This window comes from Cebus imitator, unplaced genomic scaffold, assembly GCF_001604975.1.
Source record: "Cebus imitator isolate Cc_AM_T3 unplaced genomic scaffold, Cebus_imitator-1.0 Scaffold409, whole genome shotgun sequence".
Lineage (NCBI taxonomy): Eukaryota > Metazoa > Chordata > Mammalia > Primates > Cebidae > Cebus > Cebus imitator.
In genome coordinates, this window is record NW_016107724.1 from 1,365,835 (window position 1) to 1,389,146 (window position 23,312).

At 30.9% G+C, this 23,312-nt stretch overlaps 1 protein-coding gene across 1 annotated transcript in view; it reads left to right on the forward strand.

Annotated features, from left to right (window-relative positions):
• Positions 1-21,701, forward strand: part of CCSER1 (coiled-coil serine rich protein 1) — a 764,265-nt gene extending 742,564 nt beyond the window's left edge. The window contains exons 9-10 of the mRNA XM_017509178.2: positions 6,394-6,471; positions 20,573-21,701. Of these exons, the coding sequence (XP_017364667.1) occupies positions 6,394-6,471; positions 20,573-20,632 (138 nt within the window). The 3' untranslated portion in view covers positions 20,633-21,701. The remainder of the gene's footprint in view (positions 1-6,393; positions 6,472-20,572) is intronic.
• The last annotated feature ends 1,611 nt before the right edge of the window (positions 21,702-23,312 follow it).

Consider the following 23,312-nt stretch of genomic DNA (forward strand, 5'->3'; position numbering starts at 1 on the left):
ATGGTTTTGCCTAGATTTTCTTCTACGGTTTTTATGGTGTTAGGTCTTATGTTTAAGTCTTTAATCCATCTGGAGTTAATTTTAGTGTAAGGTGTCAGGAAGGGGTCCAGTTTCTGCTTTCCTTTTCATTCTTGAGCTTATCTTTGGCCTTGGCATCAGTGAGCAATTCCTATGATTCTTTGTCTCTCTTCTTTTTGTTTTATTTAAATAATCATTTATTATTGACATTGAAGTCAATTACAAGATGATGATCCATTTCTCTTTGTCCCACCTAATTTTGGGTTTAAACTTGTCTCAGAACACTTCGTGAATTCTCATGTTGAATTATATTACTTTTCAATTTTAAAAGTTAACTTTTCCCCTCTTTTACAGTGTCAGTTTTTCTAGAATATTTCTCTTTCCATAGGCTTTACCTTTAGATCCATGACTTAGGATCTAAATTTAGGATTATACTATTTTAAGCAGACTTGGTATTCTTTTTACATTAAAAAAAAAATCTTTTTCTAACTGAAACCTATATTTTGCCAAACTTTCTTTTGCAAATTTTGGATAGCAACACAAATGTTTTCTTTTTCCTTCAGCCTCAAGGTACATATTCAATAAGCGTGTATTCACTATCACATGTATTTCCTATACCAGTATCTGTTAATTATATTAATTAATGTGTGTTCATTTCTTTTTATTATAGATTCTAAAGCAAACTACTGTACATAGACCATCATGTTCAAGTTTTTAAAAGCTCATCTCTTTTTTGTTGATGAATTTTATCAACTCTTATGTTGGTAATTAAAATGGAAATTTAAGATAAATTGGACTTATTTTTTGGGATTATTGAGTATTTTTATTTCAACTTGTTTTATTGCACGGAACAGCTGGAGTAAAAGACATTAGATATCCCTAGTGACTTGAGGCTTCATTTTAAAAACAGGTTGTACTGGCTTTGTCATGACTTTGTCTTGGGTTTGGTCTCTACCACGTTTCCTCCTCTTCAGTGCTTCCTCAGCGGCATGTACTTGAGTGTGCACACATGCAAATGCAAACACATGGATATATTTGTGGTACCTACTATGTCTTTCATGCTCATTCAAGAGATAATTTTTAGTAATAAAACTAAATTTTAAAAGCCTAAAAATTAGGAACCAGCATTTTTATATAGACATGATATGTCATAGAGTCAGCTTCTATGACTATCCAGTATGTAAAACACACACACTCACACACACACACACCGCACACACTACGCATATCCAAGAAATGATTCTAACAGTTTAAACAGAATGTATTTTTAGATTACCCTGCTTGAACTGATAATATCATTGCTATCAAAATGATTTCCTGCCTTTCAACATTGAGTTTTGGTTCACTTCTTGCTTTCAATTTTGTGTTATAACTCTATGTTGACTTTATCATTTTATTCCAAACTTGTGCTCCAAAATGCATTGCTGATGATGTTTATATTAGTAGGTGTTCTGTGGATTTGTGCATTTACAGGAAATACATTGGTAATCTTAAATTGTTTCCACAGTAGAAAAAAAAAGAACTTAATATTGAGTCTGCAAGAAAATATAGACAAAGTGGACATCAAAAATGGTTTTATCTTCATCTGTAATTACTAGCTGTGCAGCAAGTATAAAAATACATATTTTATATGTTTCCTTGAATATGTGATGTGGAGGAAGCAACACTCTTTGTAAGCTTTTTAAAAGAGTTACAGTATCTTTACAGAGATACTATACTAGAGTTTAGAGACCAACAAAAAAAACTTTTCATCTTGGCTACTCCACTTACTATCTTGTGTGAAATTTAGCAACTGATTTTTAAAAAGAATCAGTTTGCTGTTTTTTGTAAAAGGAACAAAAGCACAGCTTTTATATGTTCTGGAGAGGATTCATATATATATATATATATATATGTTACTTGATACAGTGCCTGGCATGTAACATACATTCTACTAATGGCACCTATTATTAGTAGTAATAATTAAAGTGGTAAAGCTTACAGAAGGAAAGGGAATGTGAGTATAATTTAGTACCCTTAATAAGTTTATATATTTTATTAGGTTTATATACATGTATTTATGTTGCTGATTTTTATTATACACTGTTATTATATTACCTTTTATTTATTTATTTTTTTTTTGAGAGAGTGTGGCTCTGTGGCCAGGCTGGAGTGCAGCAGCATGATCTTGGCTCACTGCAACGTCCACCTCCTGGGTTCAAGTGATTTTCTTGCCTCAGCTTCCTGAGTAGCTGGAACTAGTGGCATGCACCACCATGCCCAGCTAATTTTTGTATTTTTAGTAGAGATGGGGTTTCACCCTGTTGGCCAGGATGGTCATCTCTTGACCTCTTTTTCTGCCCGCCTTGGTCTCCCAACATGCTGAGATTACAGGCATGAACCACCGTGCCCAGCCTATACAAATGTTATTATGTTACTTTGAATCTCAGATGAAATAACTTGGAAATTTAGAGAGGAAAAACATATTTTTATTCATATAGCAATATAATTTAATTCAAAACCTCCACATATTCAGGACTCAGATTATAGCAATAAATGTAAATCACAAAATTTGTCTTTTTTATCCCATCTTAGTTTTACTTTTTTTACATAGTATGCTAGCCTTCGGCCGGGCGCGGTGGCTCATACCTATAATCCCAGCAGTTTGGGAGGCTGAGGTGGGTGGATCACGAGATCAAGAGATCGAGACCACCCTGGTCAACATGGTGAAACCCCGTCTCTACCAAAAATCCCAAAATTAGCTGGGCATGGTGGCGCGTGCCTGTAGTCCCAGCTATTCAGGAGGTGAGGCAGGAGAATTGCTTGAACCCAGGAGGCGAAGGTTGCAGTGAGCCGAGATAGTGCCATTCCACTCCAGCCTGGGTAACATGAGTAGAACTCCATCTCAAAAAAAAAAAAAAAAATGCTAGCCTTCATTTTTTGCTTTGTCTAAGCACATGTTTTATTAATCGTAAATGTGAAAAAATAAGGGGTGTATTTTGTCATTGCATGGAAAGGAAGCTTAAAGACAATTAGATATTTTATCAGGGGGTTAGATTTAGTTATAAAATTTATCTACCACAAATTGAATTGTTTTAATTCTCCACTATCTGTCTGAGAGAGGTTAGAAGAAGGAATTACAGTGTCGGCTTACATTGGGAGAACACTGAAAGAGAGCCATTTTAAATCACACAGTGTAAATTCATTGGTGGTCAAAGCTCAGCACACTTCCATGCTTTGTCTTCTCCATATTGCTTTCTCTGTATGTACACATACATATATATCCCTTTTTATGTATAATGTAAAGTGAAGGATGTATTTAAATACGTTCCATCATAATTTCGTTAAAATATTTTATGACCTTTAATTATAAAGTTATATTTTGAAAATTGAGCTGACTCTCAAATCTTTTGGCATAGCATTCTATCCATTATGGCATAAACTTACCACTTTACTCTCATTCTTCACATTGTCCCTTTAAGTGGCTCCCCTTAGGCAATTTTGGAGTAGTAACTGTTTATACATATCTTTGTCATGGTCTCTCTGACTTCTAAATATTTGCAAATTCTATTGCCTTCCTAGGTTCTGTATCGCTCAGTTCCACTTCAAATTGGCTAATTATAATTCATTTTTCTGGTCTTAGCTGGGATGTCAGTAGCTTCTGCATTGCTAATAATTTAACTCCTTTGTATGTCCCCTCTCCAATATACCCTTTCCATACACATACATCTCTGGCTCTCTCTGTGGTAATTGTATTTTTCTTGTAGAATGCTAATAATCTCTTATTTGTCTGACTTTCACACTGGAAGTTTCTTCATAGAAGGGGATATATTTTCTTTTTTTCCCTTCATGTCCCCTGCCCCCTAAGCAATAGCCATAATATGTATTTAATAAAAAAATTAAATACAAATAAAATTATATCATGAAGGTGAAATTTCCCTAAATTGAAATAAACTGATAATAATTTTAATCAAGACTTTAATCATATTAAATCAATGTGAAATTGAAAATATACTTTTTTCCTATATCTCTAATAAATATATATATATTTATGAAATTAATATATGTAGATTTATTACATGAGAAATTAAAATTGTCTGCAATTCTGCCCTCTAGTAATAGGTACTTTGGTGGTACATTTTCTGTTTGGCTATCTATAAAACTCCTTTTATTACATATTCAATTTATCAATCGATAAGTTTCCCTCTACCATTTAGAAATGCAAGATCTCCATCAAGAATTATCTTCTGAAAGCTATGTAGTCTTTCTTTAATCTTCTAACTGTATGTGATAGACATTTGTCATAAACTTTGGTGTTTGCTGCCTTCTATTACACTAAGTAAAATATTTAATTTTTAATTATTTGTACCTAAGTCTATAGGAAACTTAGATTTTATTATTTGCATTTGAATATGACACACATGTGCATATATAATACCATAATAAATAATTCATATACACCATTTGTTGTGACTAATGCTTACAAGAGGGGGTGACAATGACGTTCACCAGAAATGTCTGGTGTTTTTTAAATTTCCAAATATAACTGTTCTTTATTTAAAGTTTTTATTTGTTTATTCTTGTTTTGATTATACTGTTGGTTAATAAAGTTGTTTGGAATTTTATTTATTGTTATTTGAATTTCCTAAGTCTTATAACTCAGACCAGTAATCCAGAAGTTACCAACATTTTCCAACTCCTATCAACAGCATGAAAGCCTTGAAATATAAATGAGCAGTGGCATAATGGAAGCATTTGGTAGCTGTTTTCCCTTGCTCTCTACATTAGTGTGTAGACTCTATACACAAAAGTTTATATAATTACAGATTTACAACAAAATCTACTTTTCACATACTTATGATTCCAATCTATCTCAAAAGTAGCTAATCAAACTTTCCTAAACAAACTTTCAATGATGGACAGTGTTATTACTGCCTTACCTATTACTACCTCTCCCTGTTTTCTTCATCCCAATCACTATATCTAAATAAATACAATTTGTTTTTTCTCATTTGAAATTTAGTTTAGAAAATGCAGCCACATTTTTACATATCTTTTTCAAATAATTAAAACCTTTTACCTTACTCACGTAACATCTTCCTACATGATCTAATCTGCATTTAATTTTTCTCTGGCTAGCAGCACTAGATGTTTTGTGATTAGGGAAGCAGAAGTGATGAGACGTTAATGGAACATAAAATATTTCTTTTCTGTATTTCAGTAAGTTAAACTAAATTATATTTACATAAATTATGTACATACTTCTTTAAACATCTCAGATAATCTTGCAAATATCAACCAGCAATGAAGGAATAGAGAGAAAGGGGAAAAGGAGAAGAGGGAAGGGGAAGGAAAAGGAAAGGAAGAGAGCTGAGGATGGAGGAGTTTTGTGTAACTGGAATTCTTACGAGGTTCTGGATAACCATTGTCAATCCTGGAAAAGGAGGAATTAAATTACAGTCCTTTATTTTATTAAATATTTAAAAGAAAATGATATACACTTTGCTTTAAAACAAGTGGAAAACACAATCTAGTAAAATCACATGAATTCCTTTGAAAACTATCTCAAGTTACTTAAACTTCCTAAACTGTATTGTTTTTATATAATATGAATGGTGTATATGTCAAATGTTTGAAGATAAAATGTGACCATGTGAGTAAACACTCTCATCTGTGTGAGTCACTTAGTAAATCATTGCATAATAATTAAATTCAAGATCTCATTTTAAGTGACATATTTAGGAATGAGAAGGGAAGGTCCCAGCAAGAAGCACAGTCAAATTAGTTTACTCAGAAAGCATACTTTCACATTTGAAACATGAAATCCCACCTCCCTTCATGTATTAATTCCCTTCCCTGGTTATCATGGCATTGAATTAGCATCAGTCCCTTAAAGTAGGCATTCCTAAATGTGTAGAGGTTTTTGGAAAGAATAATCATAACAAAATTAAAACAAACTAAATGGAATCCATTGGGTCATTTATTGAGAATAATTTTATTACAAATATAAATGATCTGAAACTGGATCAGCAATATAATAGCAATTAAGTTATTAAAAAAAGATAACAGTAAACAAAGCATAAGAATTTGGTCTTGGATTTAAGCACATTGTGACTGTGATGTTGAACTGTGGTTCTGACTCAGTGACGCCTATAGGAGAGTTTTCTTCTACAGTGCCTGTGGTGGGACAGTTGTGACCTAAAAATTAAAGCTCTAAATATTTAAGCTTATTTTAAGAGCACTAACAGAGCAAAGTGTATACATAGAAAAGAACATGAATTATACACTAATCAAATTTTAATAAGTGGAGAATGTTGGTATAGAAGTATACACCTCACCAACAATGTGGTTTTTTTTTTGTTTGTTTCTAATTTTTTTTTTTTTTTCATTTTGCAGGGAAAAGTCCGGCATTTACAGAAGGCTTTTGCTTCAAGAGTAGATAAATCCACACAGACTGAACTACTAGGCTATGATGTAAGTAGCTTTGTAAAACCATTTTTATCTTCATAATTGGTATTCAGACCTCCACAGCTTATTTACCTCTGCAGCTACTGTGTCCATGCATTGATGTAATCGGATTTAGCAGTGTGCCATTCATCTTTTGCTCTTAAACAATCCTAAATACCTTCTGGAACTAAAAAAGATAATTACAGGCACCAACTAGCATACCAATATCTTATTATTTTTTCAAAAGCAACGGTTTTGATGTAGTTTTATGAATTAGTGAATTAGAAAATTAGGGCAATTTATTTTTAAGAAAGTGTTAATTATTAATAGTTTAATAAAGTTACCAGATTTGTAATTACCAAAGGTGAAGCACATCATTTTTATATGCAGACACTTAAAAGCAAAAACAACTTTGAAGAAAAATTTAAAATAATGTTTTAGCTCTTGGACTTAAGCAGAAAGTAATTTTATTGAAAGTTAGTATTTTTCTGTTAGAGCAAAATACTTGTTGAACTGTCAAAGTAGGATTGTAAAACATGTTTTAATACAATATTGCGTCTAGTAACAAGGGTGATTTGGGAAAACATTGATATAAATACCCAACTTTTTCTTAAACATAGACAAGAAATTTGCATTTTGCCTAAGTTCATGACTTTAAACTTCCCCCCGATGAAAAAATAAAGGACCTAATTTCATATTGTAGCTAACATATATGAGGACCCCCTCATCTATTTAAAAACATTTATTATTATTATTTGCACTTTGCTGATAACTAAAAATAAAATAGAGATAATTTTAAGTTTTATGTTATTGGATAATGATAAATTATATGTTTATCTACATGTTTTTATGTTACATAACAGATGTGTATGCTACTTTTGTGTTGCCTTGCAAACTACGTTAGTACATTGATATAAAACTACTGTTCTCTTGTAGGAAGTAAACCAAAGCTTTGAATTACTGCACAAATTGATTTCAAATGTTTATATACCTTATTTTTTTAATTAAAAGGAACACTAAAAACTGTGAATTAAAAATTTTTCTATTACATTCATTTTAAAGATATGTTTATTCTATATATCTAAATTCTAGATCTCAATTTTGTGACTAAAATGCTTCTAGCAGTGTTGTACATTATTTAACTTACGTTGATATCTATTTTTAAAAAGAAATAATTTTTATGGTACTTAAAGAGGATTTACCACAAATGATTCAATATTTGTCTTTTTTAGGGGATTTTTTCCTGTCTAAAAATTTGTTGTTGTTGTTGTTGTTGTTATTTGAGATGGAGTCTCACTCTTTCCCAGGCTAGAGTACAGTGGCACAATCTCGCTTCACTGTAACCACTGCCTCCTGGGTTCGAGTGATTCTCCTGCCTCAGGATCCCAAGTAGCTGGGATGACAAGCATCCACCACCACGGCCAGGTAGCTAGTTTTATGTTTTTAGTGGAGACTGGGTTTCACCATGTTGTTAAGGCTAGTCTTGAACTCCTAACCTCAAATGATCTGTGTGCCTTGACCTCCTAAAGTTCTGGGATTACAGGCATAAGCCACCGCCCCCTGCCTAATTTTTTTTTTAATAAAAAGTATTTATATGCTAGTACTTAGGATATAAATCCAATATGTATTTTATAAATAATCTGTGTATATATAAATCTGCAAGCCAGAGAGTTTGTTCAATATGAGTAATAAAAACATAATTTTCATTAAACGTTTTCCCAATAAAACATCATACAACACAGGGACTACAAGTTGAATTAGAATCCACTTATTTTAAAGCCCCCAATTTTTAAATAAGTCAACTGAATTTCAGAAAAATGAAGTCCCTTTTTTACTCCACATAGCCTTTGCGGGGAGTCTAGTCTTTTATTTAAAGTAATGTGTTCAGAAAAGAGAAAACAAATATGCATTTGGATTCAAATTTTCAATTTTATTCAATTTTAAGAAACAATGTTTGGGAGACTGAATTTGAACTTTTAAAATGACAATATAAATATAAAATGTAAGACTTTTATGTAACACTGTCAATTTTATGTGACACTGATAGTGACTACTTGTGAGAATGGGTTACTGATCAATGAATGACACTTCTGGGGAAATGACTAATACATGGACAGTTATTCTAACACAGTAGTTACCAGCAGCCTATTATGTATTTGCCTATCCATGCCTCATGATTTTCTTATTTCTACAATGTTTCTTACATCAATGCCATTTAGTTCTCTAAACGTGTAAATAAAAATTTAAAATGAAGACATGGTAATGGTTAATCCTCATTAAATCTTAATTGTTTCTAGCTTGTTTCATGTTATAGTGATAGTTTAATGTATTTTACTGTATTTAATTAAGGTTATGGAATAATACCTTTTTGACAGTGAGTCCTTAAAGAATCCGCTTTGTATGAGAAAATTAAATTTCTAAAATATGCACATACAAGCTTATGAAAGCAACTAGATGTAACTGTAGTACTAAACTTTATAGCATTTTGCATGTGAAAAACTGGGGTTGGAAGTACTTAAATAAACAAATCAAAAATAAGCAAACACTTTAAGTATGATGAATTACGTAACTGGAAATATATGATTTATAAGTAGTACAATTTCTTACATGACCAGGATATATTTTCTATATTTTTCAATATTTATTTTAAATATTTTTAACATTTTATATGCAATAAGAATCATTATTCTTCAATTTATAGTAGTTTTTTTCTTTTTCCCTGTAAGGAAATATAGTTTCACCTTATTTTAACTTTCAAAAATATTCTATACACACATATATCTATTTATAATTTTCAAATTGTGTTTATTGTAAGTACCTCATAGAAATCTTGTACATTATGTATGTTTCTTATACTCGTTTTCTTAAAGCTGCCAACATTAGCACAAATTGTGTTTTACAGATCATTGTGGATCATGTTTTATTGGTATGAGTATCAGAATATATGATAGCGTATGTCATCATTAATATAATTTCCTTGGGAAAATAACTGTTGGTACACATTTCGCTTAAGATAAGAAACAGAATCCCCAGAAAACATCAATTATAATAAAATCTATTAAAAATTCACTGCCTTGAATAAGTTTAAAGATTTGTACAATAAACTACTTCTATCCTGCACCAGATTTGTCAGGAGACATGAAACTAATGTTAGTTTACAATGTGCTCTGACTTTTAATGCACATGGCAAGACTTAAAAAAAAAAAATTAATTGAGTGTCTCAGCACAGGCCTATAAACACAATAGTTTTTGTGATGAGGGAGATTGTTAAATAAATGATGAATGTGTCTTAAATAATCAATGCCAATTTAACCTCTTCCACCTTCCTCTTTCTGCAGAGGCTTAGTTTATTGAAAGATCAAAGAATAATTTCTTAGGTGACACTTGTGTTATTAAAACAGGATAGAAGATGAATAGATGTAGTCAAGTAGCAATGCTGCCCATTACAAGATTACATTGAGAGGCAGGGAAGTTTTTTATCTGATTACATCAACTGTATAAACAGATGTTCCAATATAGCATATATGCTGTCTGTAAATATTTTATAGCTTGAACTACTGCAAATAACATTTTGATTACAATGTTTGAGAATGAATAGTCAAAATATTCTAAAGATCTTGTATTATGACAGTGAGAAAATTCAAATATTTTCATTAATTTGACATCTTTATGGGCAGATCTTTTTTTTTTTTAACTTCCAGTTTATGTTTTGAAGAAGATCATTTTTGAAAACATGACTAATTGATTGGCCTTAAGTATAAGTTTTCTTTTCAGATAATGCCTGAAAGTGACTCAGAGTGGTCACCGGATTTAAACATTTCTCTGAGCCACAAATGCCCTAAAGTGTTAAGGAAAGCAGTTTCTTCCTTGCATTAGCTGTGATTTACACTTACATTTAATAAGAAGTCTTTATTAGTCTTGAACTTGCAGTGTTTTCTTTAAGGCTTCTGAAGTTATCAGGTATTTCATTAAGTATTAAATTATTATTAATTACTGTTAGTCTAAATATCATTAGTAGTTTCAGTCTGGCTACTTAAAATGGACTGAACTGTGGCATCACATTTTTTGTCTCAGTCATGTATGAATAAAGCGTAAATCTGTTTATGGAAGCTCATACCTCTGTTTTTTAAATATTTTAACACACTTTCCAAATGGTGAGATTTGCTTTATAAAAACAGTTTTCTACTTATACATGATGAAAATAATACTATTTGCATTATGAAAGTACAGTTTGAAAAACTTTTCAATGCAATTATCTGTGTATTTCACAATCTCTGCTACTTAGATTTAATTTTGGTAGTGCTCCTGGCACAGTTACTTTGCAGGGAGTTCTAAAAAATATGAAAATAGTTCATCATGCCTTATTCATGTTAGGAATAAAAATGATTAGTTTGTATTGTAATTGTTTTATTAGATAGACCAGAAGAGTTTTCTGTGCTGTGCTAATATATTATGTCTGCCTATGGATTAAGCCAAGTTCTAAGAATTGAATAACTATCAATTAGCCTCTCTTGTCATGCTGCTAATAAACTGCAGTTTATTAAAGTTTCTGTTTTGCTTTTATTTATTACTTCTATCTTCTTAAATTCAGTACTTCTCCTAAGCATGTACTAATTGTGCTCTGGCATTTATTAGAAAAAAAATGACTCCCCCGCATATGCTTCATCTGTTTATATTTACTTATCTCAGATATTTCTGTTTATTTTCACAAATTAAATAACAATTAGTTTTAAAAATTGAGTTATATATTCCAGGTTTTCTTATGGCCTATAATTTTTCGTATTACACTAAAGATAACTTTTAGATAAGAACATTGTTTAAAAACATCTACAGGAAACGTGATCATCTGCCACGGGTGCTTATTAACATTTAATGGAGTCACATCTTATTCCGTGGTAATGTCCTAAGGGCATCGCTTTTGAAAATTTATTCATGCTTTCATTCAACAAATATGACTAAGTCGCCTCTAGCAGCCAGGCTCTATTCTAGGTACTTAGAATACATCCTTTAGCCAAACAAAAAATATTTCTGCATGAAGCTTGCATTTGGTGAGGGCATACTTAAAAATGAATAAGCTAAATAAATAAGCACATTGTATAATGCATTTGAAGGTGCTGGAAAAAAATGTAAGAAAAGTAAAATAACACAGGGAAAGAATAATTCTAAGTGTATAAGGGGAGGATCAAGTCTATGATCAGAAATTTTAAATAAGGTGATCTAGGGAGGTCTGAGTTTGAGATTTGAGATTTAAAGAAGGTGAAGCGAAAATTGTGTTTAATCAAAAATTCCTTTGTGATGTACTCCTTCAAAATTCCTTGACATCCCTTCAATCAGTAAGAACAAACCACTTGTCATTGCTGGAGCCCTAGATAAGAATAGTTTCATTTAGAGGTTGTGCAGTATAAATATCATATTCTACATTATAAAACTTAGATTCAGCCACAGTACATCAAGACACTCACACTAGAGGAATAGTCTACCTGAAGGAACAGCCAACTCAACCCTTCTGTATCATATTCACCTAGTGTATGCATTGAGAAGAAAGCTGGGTAAAATCAACCGCACTGTATTAATTACATTTGCTTCTCTTCTTTCTTTTTGTTGTTTACATTCACCCTACCCTCTTTTTTTCTCTGAACACTATTCTTCTATCAGAGCAGAAAGAGATGGATTTCTATGCTTTAAATGTATAATTAGACTTCATTGTATATCAGCATATCCCATTTATCAGAGGTGTGCTGGTGAAACTAAACAAATATAGAAGGCACTCAATGATTACTTGGTGAAAAAAAATTAACTAAAAGCCACTAATATTTTTATAATTCTAAAAATTTATAACAAATTAATATGCATTGTTTTATTCACAAAACATACAGCTGTGGATATTGCTATATACTATATTATTTTTATATTATTTTTTGTATCCAACAAGTATTTAAAAATTACTGCTTTATGCCTTTGAAAATGAAGTATTAAATGCAAATCAGCATAGATATCTAGTAGTTTCTAAACATAAGTGCCGACATGCAGTTGTTGCTATAGCATTGCTCTGAATAATTCTTTCTAAAATCTTGAATCTTTGCTTAGGAGCCAGTTCGCCCTGCACTGTCACCAGGTCTCTACTTCCGCAGTGACTACATAGAATTAGTATCAGAGAACCAACAGCCCTTTCGTTAAGAGATTGTGTGGTTGAGATTCTTATGAGGAAAATAGCAAGGCTAGATGTCATCTATGAAATTTCTTATAATTATAAAAATATTCGTTAAGATGAAACAGAACACAGGGATGGGCTGTTGCTGGTCCAAGGTTATAAAACTTGAGTTGTGGAAGAAATAAGTTTTGAGATCTGCTATACAGCAGGGTGACTATATCATTATCATACTATTATCATTAATAATATAATACATTAATAATATAATAGTAATACACTAATGATAATGTATTATGTATCTCAAAATAACTAAATTTCCAATGTCTTACTACAAAAAAAGGATAAGTAATGTGATGGATGATATGTTAATTTGTTTGAGTTCGTTATTCCATATTGCATACATATATCAATATCAAAATATCACATTGTACCCCAAAAATGTATACAATTTGTCAGTTAAAAATAATATTAACTTAAAAAATTTAATGAGTAAACAGAGGAAGTTTTATATAAACTAGTAATAATAGATATTATATTTGCTGAAAATTGTGTTGTGATAGTGTTGATGAAAGAGAAGAAAAGTATGTATTTGTTGAAAAGAAAATTTCTCCCAGTTCACTTCTACTTCCAACTCAGATTTCCACCTTTATAGGAAATCTAAATTTAATTTCAAAAATTTTTAAATATTTTTCCTAGACAGCCTTAGGAGCCTTTTACATTATCTAGTGTACTAAGTGGCATTATTTAAGAAGTCCTTTTGGAAAGAATTTTTACTAACCTTTGGAAGAAAACACCAAGTATAAACTTGAAGTATCTCTCATTGTCTGTTTATAACAAAAAGAATGTAATTTGTATAAATAATTAGCTGCAATTGATGCATTAATCAATTGCAGCTAATTATTATCATTTGTATGAAGTTAAGTTCTATGACTTTGTTCAGGTACTTGTTTAAAGTATATTTTTCTGGACTTATATTAATTTATTTCTGTCAAAAACATTGCTTTCCTTTGTTGTGGTCTACAATCAGGAAAGATTTGCAAAAGGAAATTTGTCCTTATTATACACACACACACACACACACACACACACACATATAGACACACACACATGACATACATATATATACACACACATAAATATTCTTGAAATGTATATGCATACCTTTGATATATATTCAAAATACATATATATATATCTTTCAAATATATATTATATCCTTGAAATAGATGTATCTCTTTTAAATATGCCACTGAAATATATATCTGTACCTATGCACACACAAAAACCTTGTCTATTAATACACACAGACATGCACATATATATACACACAGGAATAGGGTATAGATAAAAAATGTTTACTTTTATTTGATGTATTATTTCTATTATAAAAGTTAGAATTAAATGCACATTCTTTAAGCTTTCTGTGTATATAATAAGAATTACTGGGAATCATATCTTACATTATCACAATGTTTAAAATGGTTATTTGAATTTTAATATGATTAAATTTATATAACCATTAGCTAAGCATATTTGTTGCCCAATTTTATTATACTTGGTACATATTAATAGCAAGATTATTTCTTTTTAAGATAGTAATCAAATTAACTCTCAGAAGCACTAATTTTTTAATAACAGAAATCATAAACCCACCTTCTCATGCAATAGTGATAACAATTATTTCCATCACATGGGTATGATAGTATTTTGTTTTTCACAGTACACTAGCTCATGGCTTTTCTATTTTGTCATGGTTGAGCTTTTATTTCACTAGGCTATCAGATTTCATTAATTTAAATTATTTAATTTTTCCCTTAGTTTTCTCATAAGATCTGCTATTCCCTTTGACAGCTTTACTTGTACTTGATTTAGATGCACAAAAAGGGATAGTATGTACCAAGAGCATTAGTCCTCATAGTGGTCTTTGTCCAGCAAAATGTTTTTCAGCCACTTGATTTGTGCTTTGGGATTTGAGAATAGCTAGCTTTTACCTTTTGCCAGTGAAATAACTGACATTGATTTTAGAGGAAAAAAGTCATTGAAATGTTTAGATTAATAAAGTTTCAAAATAAAACTGTAAAGGGATTTTTAACTTATAAAGCATCATAGAGAGCTAAAGGGAAAAAATTCCATAAATGTTTGGCTTAAAACAAACCAGCAAAAGAACAGGGATTTTTTCAGAATATTATATTAAAAAGTTTTCTAAAAGAGAGCCAGGTGTATCATTAACCTTATGCTCTATAAAATAAGAATACCAGGAAATTTTACTCTTTTGTGATGGCACATGTTAAGACAGTAATTAGAATTTTAAATTTATAAAGTTGATCTATTACTGAAAAAATTTATACCAAAAAGAATGTAATTTGCATTTCAGAGTACTTAAAGAATCGAAGTTCTATACACATCAAAATTACTTCATATTTGCCATTTTATGAGTTTTTGTGTATAAATAGATTTATAGATTTGAATTTAAGCTATCAAATTAAAGGACATTTATTTAAAGTGTGGTTGAATATAGAGTAACTTTCTGAGAGAAAAGTACTTAAAACAGGTTTAGCATTTTGTTGTATTGGAAAAGTGTACCTTAAATATGAATGAATTGTTCATTTTCTAAGCCTAAGAAAGTAAGAGTATAGAATGAAAAGTATTATGTTCTTAAGTTTTGTGGGTTAAAGAAACACTTAGAGCCTGGCAAGGTGGCTCAAGGCTGTAATCCCAGCATTTTGGGAAGCCAAGGCAGGTGGATCACCTGAGGTCAGGAGTTCGAGACCAGCCTGGCCAACGTGGTGAACTCCTGTCTCTAATAAAATTACAAAAATTTGCTGGGCATTTGTGGGACATGCCTGTAATTCTAGCTACTTAGGAGGCTGAGGCAGGAGAATCACTTGAACCCGGGAGGCAGAGGTTGCAGTGAGCCAAGATGGTGCCACTGTACTTCAGCCTGAGTGACAGAGTGAGACTCTGTCTCAAAAAAAAAAAAAAAAAAAAGAAAAGAAAAAAAAAGAAACACTGTTGTTCCAAAAATGTTACCTAGAAGCGTTTTTTTTTGTTTTGTTTTTTTTGGTTTTTAATTTATGAAAAAGGTGCTATAGTCTCAAGTTAAGTCTGAAAAGATTAACCTTTCTTTGCAGGAGTATCAGTAACATGACCCAATTATATGTCATAAAATACAAAACTAAAAGAAGTTTATGTAATTCATAAAAATGCAAAAAAATACCTGGCATGAGGGCATGAGTATATTATTTTCTATACTTTTTAAAGTTTTTTTTCCTCCACTCAGGTTTTAGTATGTTAAAATCATCATATAAATGCTGGATTATCTATAAATATATTACAGGTACACAAACATATATGTCTTCATGTATGCTTTAGGCATGTCAGATAAATTAATATTACTTTACTGTAATATTAATGAATGTATTTTACTATTCACAGTTTAAAGGACTGAATATCATTCAATCACATGAACATTTTAAACATTTTTTGCATTATGTTTTAAATTTTCTCTTAACTAAAGAACAGCAATGGCACATACCCAACAGAGGAGAATTTTGAAAACTCTAACAAAATTATATATGATCTTATCCCAGCCTAGCAAGGCTAATTCTAGAAATTTACCCTGAACCTACACTTTCATAAGTACCAAATAATATTTTCATAAGGTTTTCTTATGAAACCTTAGAAACTCATAAGGTTTCTAATTTTTGTAATTTTAGTTATGATTTTTTTTTGTAAAAGATAAAAAACACAAATAACATAGGGGGCTATTGGATAATGGCTCATTTCCAATTGAGTTACAGTATAAGGACAAAGACAAGTGCAAAAAAATCTAAAACTTCAATCAGAAGTAAAGTTATATTACTACTGTTATAATAACTTTGAAGTTATTTATGTGTTATAACATTCAGCGAGTAAATCTGATGTTTCTCACATCCAAGTTATTTCAAGGTAAGAGAAAAGAAACATAACTATGAAAAAGCAAAAGTTAAAGGAAAGAATCTGGTAATGTAATATTCAAATGTAAAGTGTCAATAGGAACTTATAATTTGCTAAATGAAGAATATTTTCTTGTTTTGCCCACTGAAAAACTATAAACCTTTCAAGCTTATAGGCAGAACTTTCAATAGTCATGAAACAGAGGAGGTGGGTGGATAAGTTAAACAATACTGTAGTCAACAATCAGACAAAATCCAAACAAGCAATATTCTGTAAGACAAGTTATATAGTACCCTAAAAAAAAGATGTTATTAAAAATGGGGGGGCTATCTTGATTAAAGATACCAAACAGATGTGACAGCATATCAAATGCATATGTATGTATGTATGTGTGTGTGTGTGTGTATATATATGGTGAAGTAGCTAGAGAGGGAATGAAGTTCAAAAGCAACTATGGCAACTCTTAATTACTGAATCTAGGTGCCATGACTTCAATGCCTATCTCCTTCAAACCCATGTTGAAATTTGCCTCCCAATTGGAGATGGGGCTTAATGGGAGAATGGGAGGTGTTTGAGTCATGAGAGAGATCTCTCATTAAAAGATTAATGCCCTCCCTGGGGATGAATGAGTTCTCACTCTGTGAGTTCCTGAGAGAGCAGGCACCTCCCCACTGACTCTTGCTTGCTCTCTGGTAGTGAGTTACATGTCTGCACACACTGGCTCCCTTTCTATTTCTGCCACGCGTGAAAGTAGGTTGAGACTTTCACCAGATGCCCAGTCTTCCAGCTTGCATAATCTCTAGCCAAATAAACCTTTTATAAATAAATAAATAAATTACTCAGTCTCAGGTGTTCCTTTTGAGCCATGCAAAATGGACTAAGATACTAGGTGAAGGCTATGCAGATGTTAATAGTACCAGTCTGTTTTTCTGTATCTTAAAAGTTTTCTCAAGGAAGGGAATGGTTTCCCAAGTTAAAAATATACAAAGATATTTAAATGGCATAGTAAGATGTATTGTGTGGTCCAGGACTAAATCTTGGGTTGGGCAGTCCAGCAGTAAGTAACATGTATTTGAGGGACATTTGAAGAAATTTGAACAAGAATTGCTATTAGATATGATGAAAACTTCTGACATGAACAGGAGAGGTTATTACTGGGGAAAAATGACATTAATAAAGTGAAAAACAATGTACTATGTGGTTCTTTTTTTAATTAAAAAAAAACTGAATACAGAAGCTTGGTATAGTGATGATCTCTGGTTTGTAGGAATGTACCAGATTAATTCCTTATTTTTCCTTATCTCTTTTTGTCATTTTTTACAATGAACATATGTATTTTTATAAGAATAAAATATTTCAAAATAGAAATATATTATTTAGAAAACTCATCACTGCTAAAATGAATATGAAATTATTTGTACAATGTATTTACTTTCTTTTCAAGTCCTACTTTCTTACAAAATAAAATAACTTGGAAAACTTTGTGGTAACAAAGAATGTAATGACAATTTTGTTTCTAAAATGTAATTATTAAAAATAAATATTAAGTATTGGAGAATTTTACTTTTAATTTGACAATATATTGAATGCATTATACTTTAAAGCCCAAGAAGATTAATATATATTGTAACTGATTCTCCTAGCTTATAATATGCCCAAAGTGGTGAATCATAAAAAGGAATCTTATCTTTCAATTTATTATTTTCAGTACAATGTAGTCACGGGAAGCCATTTGTTCTCATTAGGTGAACTTTACTATTTTCTTGCAGTTGTCTTCATGTTCTATTTGCTTAAAATGACAGAGATTTATTAGCCTTTTCTGTCCACTTTACATTACAAATACTAGAGTATTAAAACTTTTATGGAAAGAGAAAATTTAGTATCATATATTTTCATTATACGTGTGTCTCTGAACGTATTCAGGCTATTATAGTATTTTTCCCTTCATTTTACTATTTTAAAATTAAAAAGTGATTCTGGGTTAGACTTTCATTAAATATATGAATGTTAGGAGCCTTAAAATATACAGAAAAACAGAATTCCAGGTTTCTAAAATGTATAAAATAACATAAAAATACATTCTCTCTGTCTTTCACATTCATTCAGCTAGTATTTGTATAATAGATTGTGAATGCTAGGCATCTTCATAATCTTCAGTTCTTAGTCTTAAGCATTTTGTGGATTTTTTTTAAGAAAATGGTTGGCAATAATGTGTCTGCCTCTGTGTGTAATATACAGTTATAGTCCTGAGGTTCCTTTTATCACAAAGTATTTCACCCCTATTCATTTATACAGTCATGTAAAAGAGAGTGAGAGAGAGGGAGAAAGAGAGAGATTCCAGACACTGAGATTGTAGCAGTGAATACCAAGCATACACCGCCAGACAAATTTTTTGTCTTCATAAACCTCATATTCTAGTGAATGAAGGTAGGCAATAAATTAGAAACCAAAGAAGTAAACAAGAGAATTTCATACCATGTTAAGGGCATAAAGGAGATAAACAGAAAGATGAGATTAAGAGAAACCAGATGAAGGGAAGGAGCCACTGCCTAGAAAAGAGCCATCAATGATGACGGTTCTGCCAATGTGGCATTTGAGCTGTAACTTGAGTGATGAGTCACTGTTCACAGAACTAGAACAAGCATGGTAGCAGGAAAAATCATACTATCAAGAACATTCACCTCTTAATCCTGCTGAGTGTTTGAGGATTTCCTCTATTGCTTTTGGTCTTGTCATGTTTCATTTAGGCTCTATATATGCTAATGTATATAACACCACAGATAAATTTGCAGAAAATAGAAAACGCAAACACACAGCTTACATAGTATTTCTAGTTTGAAACACACACACACACACACACACACACACACACACACACACACACACACACACACACCACATATTGAATGGCTCACTAAGGCGTATAGGATAGAACCCACACTCCTTGATCTAGCATCCATGGCTGCTAAAATTGTACCCTTTCCTATTTATGCAATTCAAACACCTACTGTTTTCAAACTAAAACCTTTCATTCCACCTACACTGATTCATTACAAACTGTTATTTTTTAAGATTTTAGGTTTCATTTTAACCATTTCATCTGGAATACCTCTGCTCCACATTATATCTCTATTTTAAGCCAAGCTCCAATTTCATATCCTTGATTGGACAACGCAAATGAGGAGTGATTTCTCTTTCTGTAGAACTCCTTCAGCTGTTATCAGTTCTATTTAACCTACTTTCATGTTACAGTTAACCAGTCCTATATAATGTTGCCAGTTCCCTATATTAACATGTATATGTCCTATTTATTATAATTTACCATCTTTGTAGTATGGCTCATATTTTCCTATATTCATTTATATCACTGACTACAATTTTACATTCTTGGGGACAGATGTGATATTCTATATTTCTTGGAATTTATAGTACTTTTCATATATATTACCAGCACAAAATGAAGTATCTTCTTGTAAAAAGAGCAAAATATTTTGAAATGTCTTATATTTGCCATCATTAATAACTACAGTAAAGTTTAGAGATTAAAATATAATGAGACAATAATTGTGGCAGATTAACAAAATTCTGTTGAAGCTTTGTGTTCAGTACTTTGCATGGTGACTATGGATTACAAAAATACCAGGACAGCCACAAGAGACTTATGTAGTACTTAATTATTTAATTGTCTTGCAGTTTTTTTTTTATGCTGGGGAATATGTAAAGAAAAATGTTGATTAAAACTTGTTTTTGTACTCTAATTATAAAACCAAGGAAATGGGAAAAAAATGCCAATTAATCTTCCTTCTTTCATCTCATGTTTGGTAGTAGAACATATTTAATTGGAAGCTGGGAGCTTATAAGCATTACCAATATACTTGTTACAAATATTAAGAGCAATTTTTGGTTGAGAAAATCATAAATAGAACCGTTTTCTGTTGGTGTGTGTTAAAAGTGTTTAAAGATTTTAAATATTCATATTAAGTAAAATTTCATTTTATTTTATTGATTTCATTCATTTCTTTTTGTTTTCTTCTTTTCAAGGCCCTGTGGAATCCTACATACACTGAAGGTTTATTTAAATCAGTACACATTTCAACTTAGCTTAAATCATTATTTGACAATAAGAAATGCATCCCTAATCTGTGACATGCAAAATATTGAGTAAAATCAATTTTTTCATCATTTCCTATTTTAAATGTGTAATATAGAAATATTTTCATTTCAAATACTTCACAGTTTTTGCATTTGCAAAAATCATAAATACTGATGAATTAAGATTCAACAAACATATGTCTGCTTTATTCTCATTGTATTTTTAAAACAAAAATAGATTTTTGTTTAAAAATTATTTCTATATCCATATATTCTAAAATGTAATATTCCACTTGGCAGTAAGTATTTTTTATTCACTCTTCTCATCCATGTCATTGATTTCCCTGGTTATAATCTTAATTTAATTTCATCATATATTCTATGTACATTAGATTAAATTTGAAAACAATGCCTTTAGTATCTTCCATCTTAGTAGGAAAGTTCCTACTGAAGAACAAAATATCTACAATCTTCATTCTTTTGCATCAAGACCAAAAGATGAAAGCAGTGTGTCTTTAAATGAATAAATAATGAAGAGTCTCATTCATAACTACAGAAAATATAACACCTATTTAGATCCCTAAATAGTTGAGGACTATTTATTAGAAATTAACCTCATATTTAAGAGAGTCTCCTGAATGTATCATAAAAGGATATCTGTGCCTGGACTTGACATTGCTTCCTGATTTCTGTGTGTCATGTTTGTTGCCTTTATTACAGGTCACTTTAATTATGAAGTGACCAAGTGGCTACAAGGCACTCCTGAATGTTGTGGTTTACTGCAAGGATAGGTGACAGAGATAGACAGCCCAAAGAATGGTTCAATGTTGTGGGCAGGGTTCAGGGCAATAGAAAAGCCATAGAACCAAGAAGAAGAAAGCCTGTTTTACCAAGAGTTCTCTGTGTCATACAAACAGACAATGAAGTAATCATGGTTAATGGTGGTAACCATTATAAATATGTTATGAAACTACTTAAATTATTTCAATCATTATGTAACATATATTATGAATCATAAATGCTGGATGTAAAACATGGTATTAAAATAAAAATTATTAATATATTTATTTATACAAAATGGTGTATTTGCTCTTGTTGATTTTGACCCTTAAAACACCCTCTGTGATCTAAAATACAAAAACTTTTTTGATTTTCTAACAGTTTTCTAGAGTTCCATCTTTTATCCTTTTCTTATCTCTTTCTTTTTATTGTCTTATTTTATATTTGAAACCTTTAAATGTAGATAATGCAAAACTCCATCCCCTTAAATTAAAGCACTCCCCTTGTAAAGATTTTTATCTACTTGAATGGTCAATACCGTATTATCTTGAAGAAGCAAGAATTCAATTGAAGAGCTTTTGACCAGGCTACCAAGACAAAATAATTTGTATTAGCAACTGGAGTAAGTCAGTAAAGAAAGGTACAAGTTTTTTCTGCAAAAGCTATTTAGCAGAAGCTTTAACTACAGACAAGAAAAGGTCACCTATTTCAAAGGTACAATTTCCTAGTTTATTTTTAATACCAGCAAAATCCTATATTTTCTTCTCCCCTCCTTCCCTCCCTCCCTTTCTTCCTTCCTTCCTTCATTTCTTTTCTCTCCTCCTCTTCCCTCCCCTTTCTTTCTCCTTTTATTCTTAGGTTGTAATGGAAACAATTCTAAATATACATCAATGAACATGTTTACACATCAATAATTTTATTTTCAAGTGGAAACATTTTCAGACTTTCTCACAGTGTTCATTATATAATTTGTCTATTAAATTCTTAAAATGTTTTGTAAATATTTATTTGATTACATTAAAGGAGAAATCAAAATAGGGATTAATGGGGATGTTGTTTTTATTTTTAGAAAGATCTGTTAGTGTTGTGATTTTTGTGCTATATTGCAAGATATAACAAAATTATGGTTGATAATTATTTCCCAAAGGAGGGACAAGAGACATCAGCATTTATTGATTAAAGAACGTTATTATCAACTATTATGCCAGCATGCTTGTCCAAAGTGCTCTCACAGTTATTAATCCAAAATATAAGATTGAGCAAACTTGTCTTCATCTTCCAAATAAGAAAGTAAAATTTGAAGAGGTCGAGTAACTTCCTGAAATTCATATAACTTTTCTAATAAAAGACAAAGCCATAGATTGTTCTCAGATGCTGCAGATCAAAAGTCAGTTTTGTTTTGTTTTCCTGATTCCAAAATGTTGGTGGGTTGTAGAATTGCAGAACTAAATACAATGTATGTATTGATGACACATGCAAACATATAATTTTATATTATGTATACATTATATTAGTAAGCTTGAATTTTGAAGTACTCTTTATAAACTAGGGATAATCACAATGATAAACATTTATTATGTGAATGCCACCTACTTTGACTAAGGTGTAAAACGTATGAGTTAAGGTAATTATTTTATAAGAATAAGAATTATTTATACAAATATAGAGAAATACATGGAAGGAAATCTGTGGACCCTTTTGCTAGGTACTTCAGTTACTATGAACATATTTTTATTTATGTTTTAAATCATTCTGATAATTTAATTTTACCTACAAAGTTTTAGAATGTAGGCAATCACCATTAACTCTTGTTTATTACATATAACTATGTTTTAAATGATTTTTAATGAAACCCTAAAGTAATATGTTATTATATGTATGTTACTATGTCTTATACATATGATTTTAG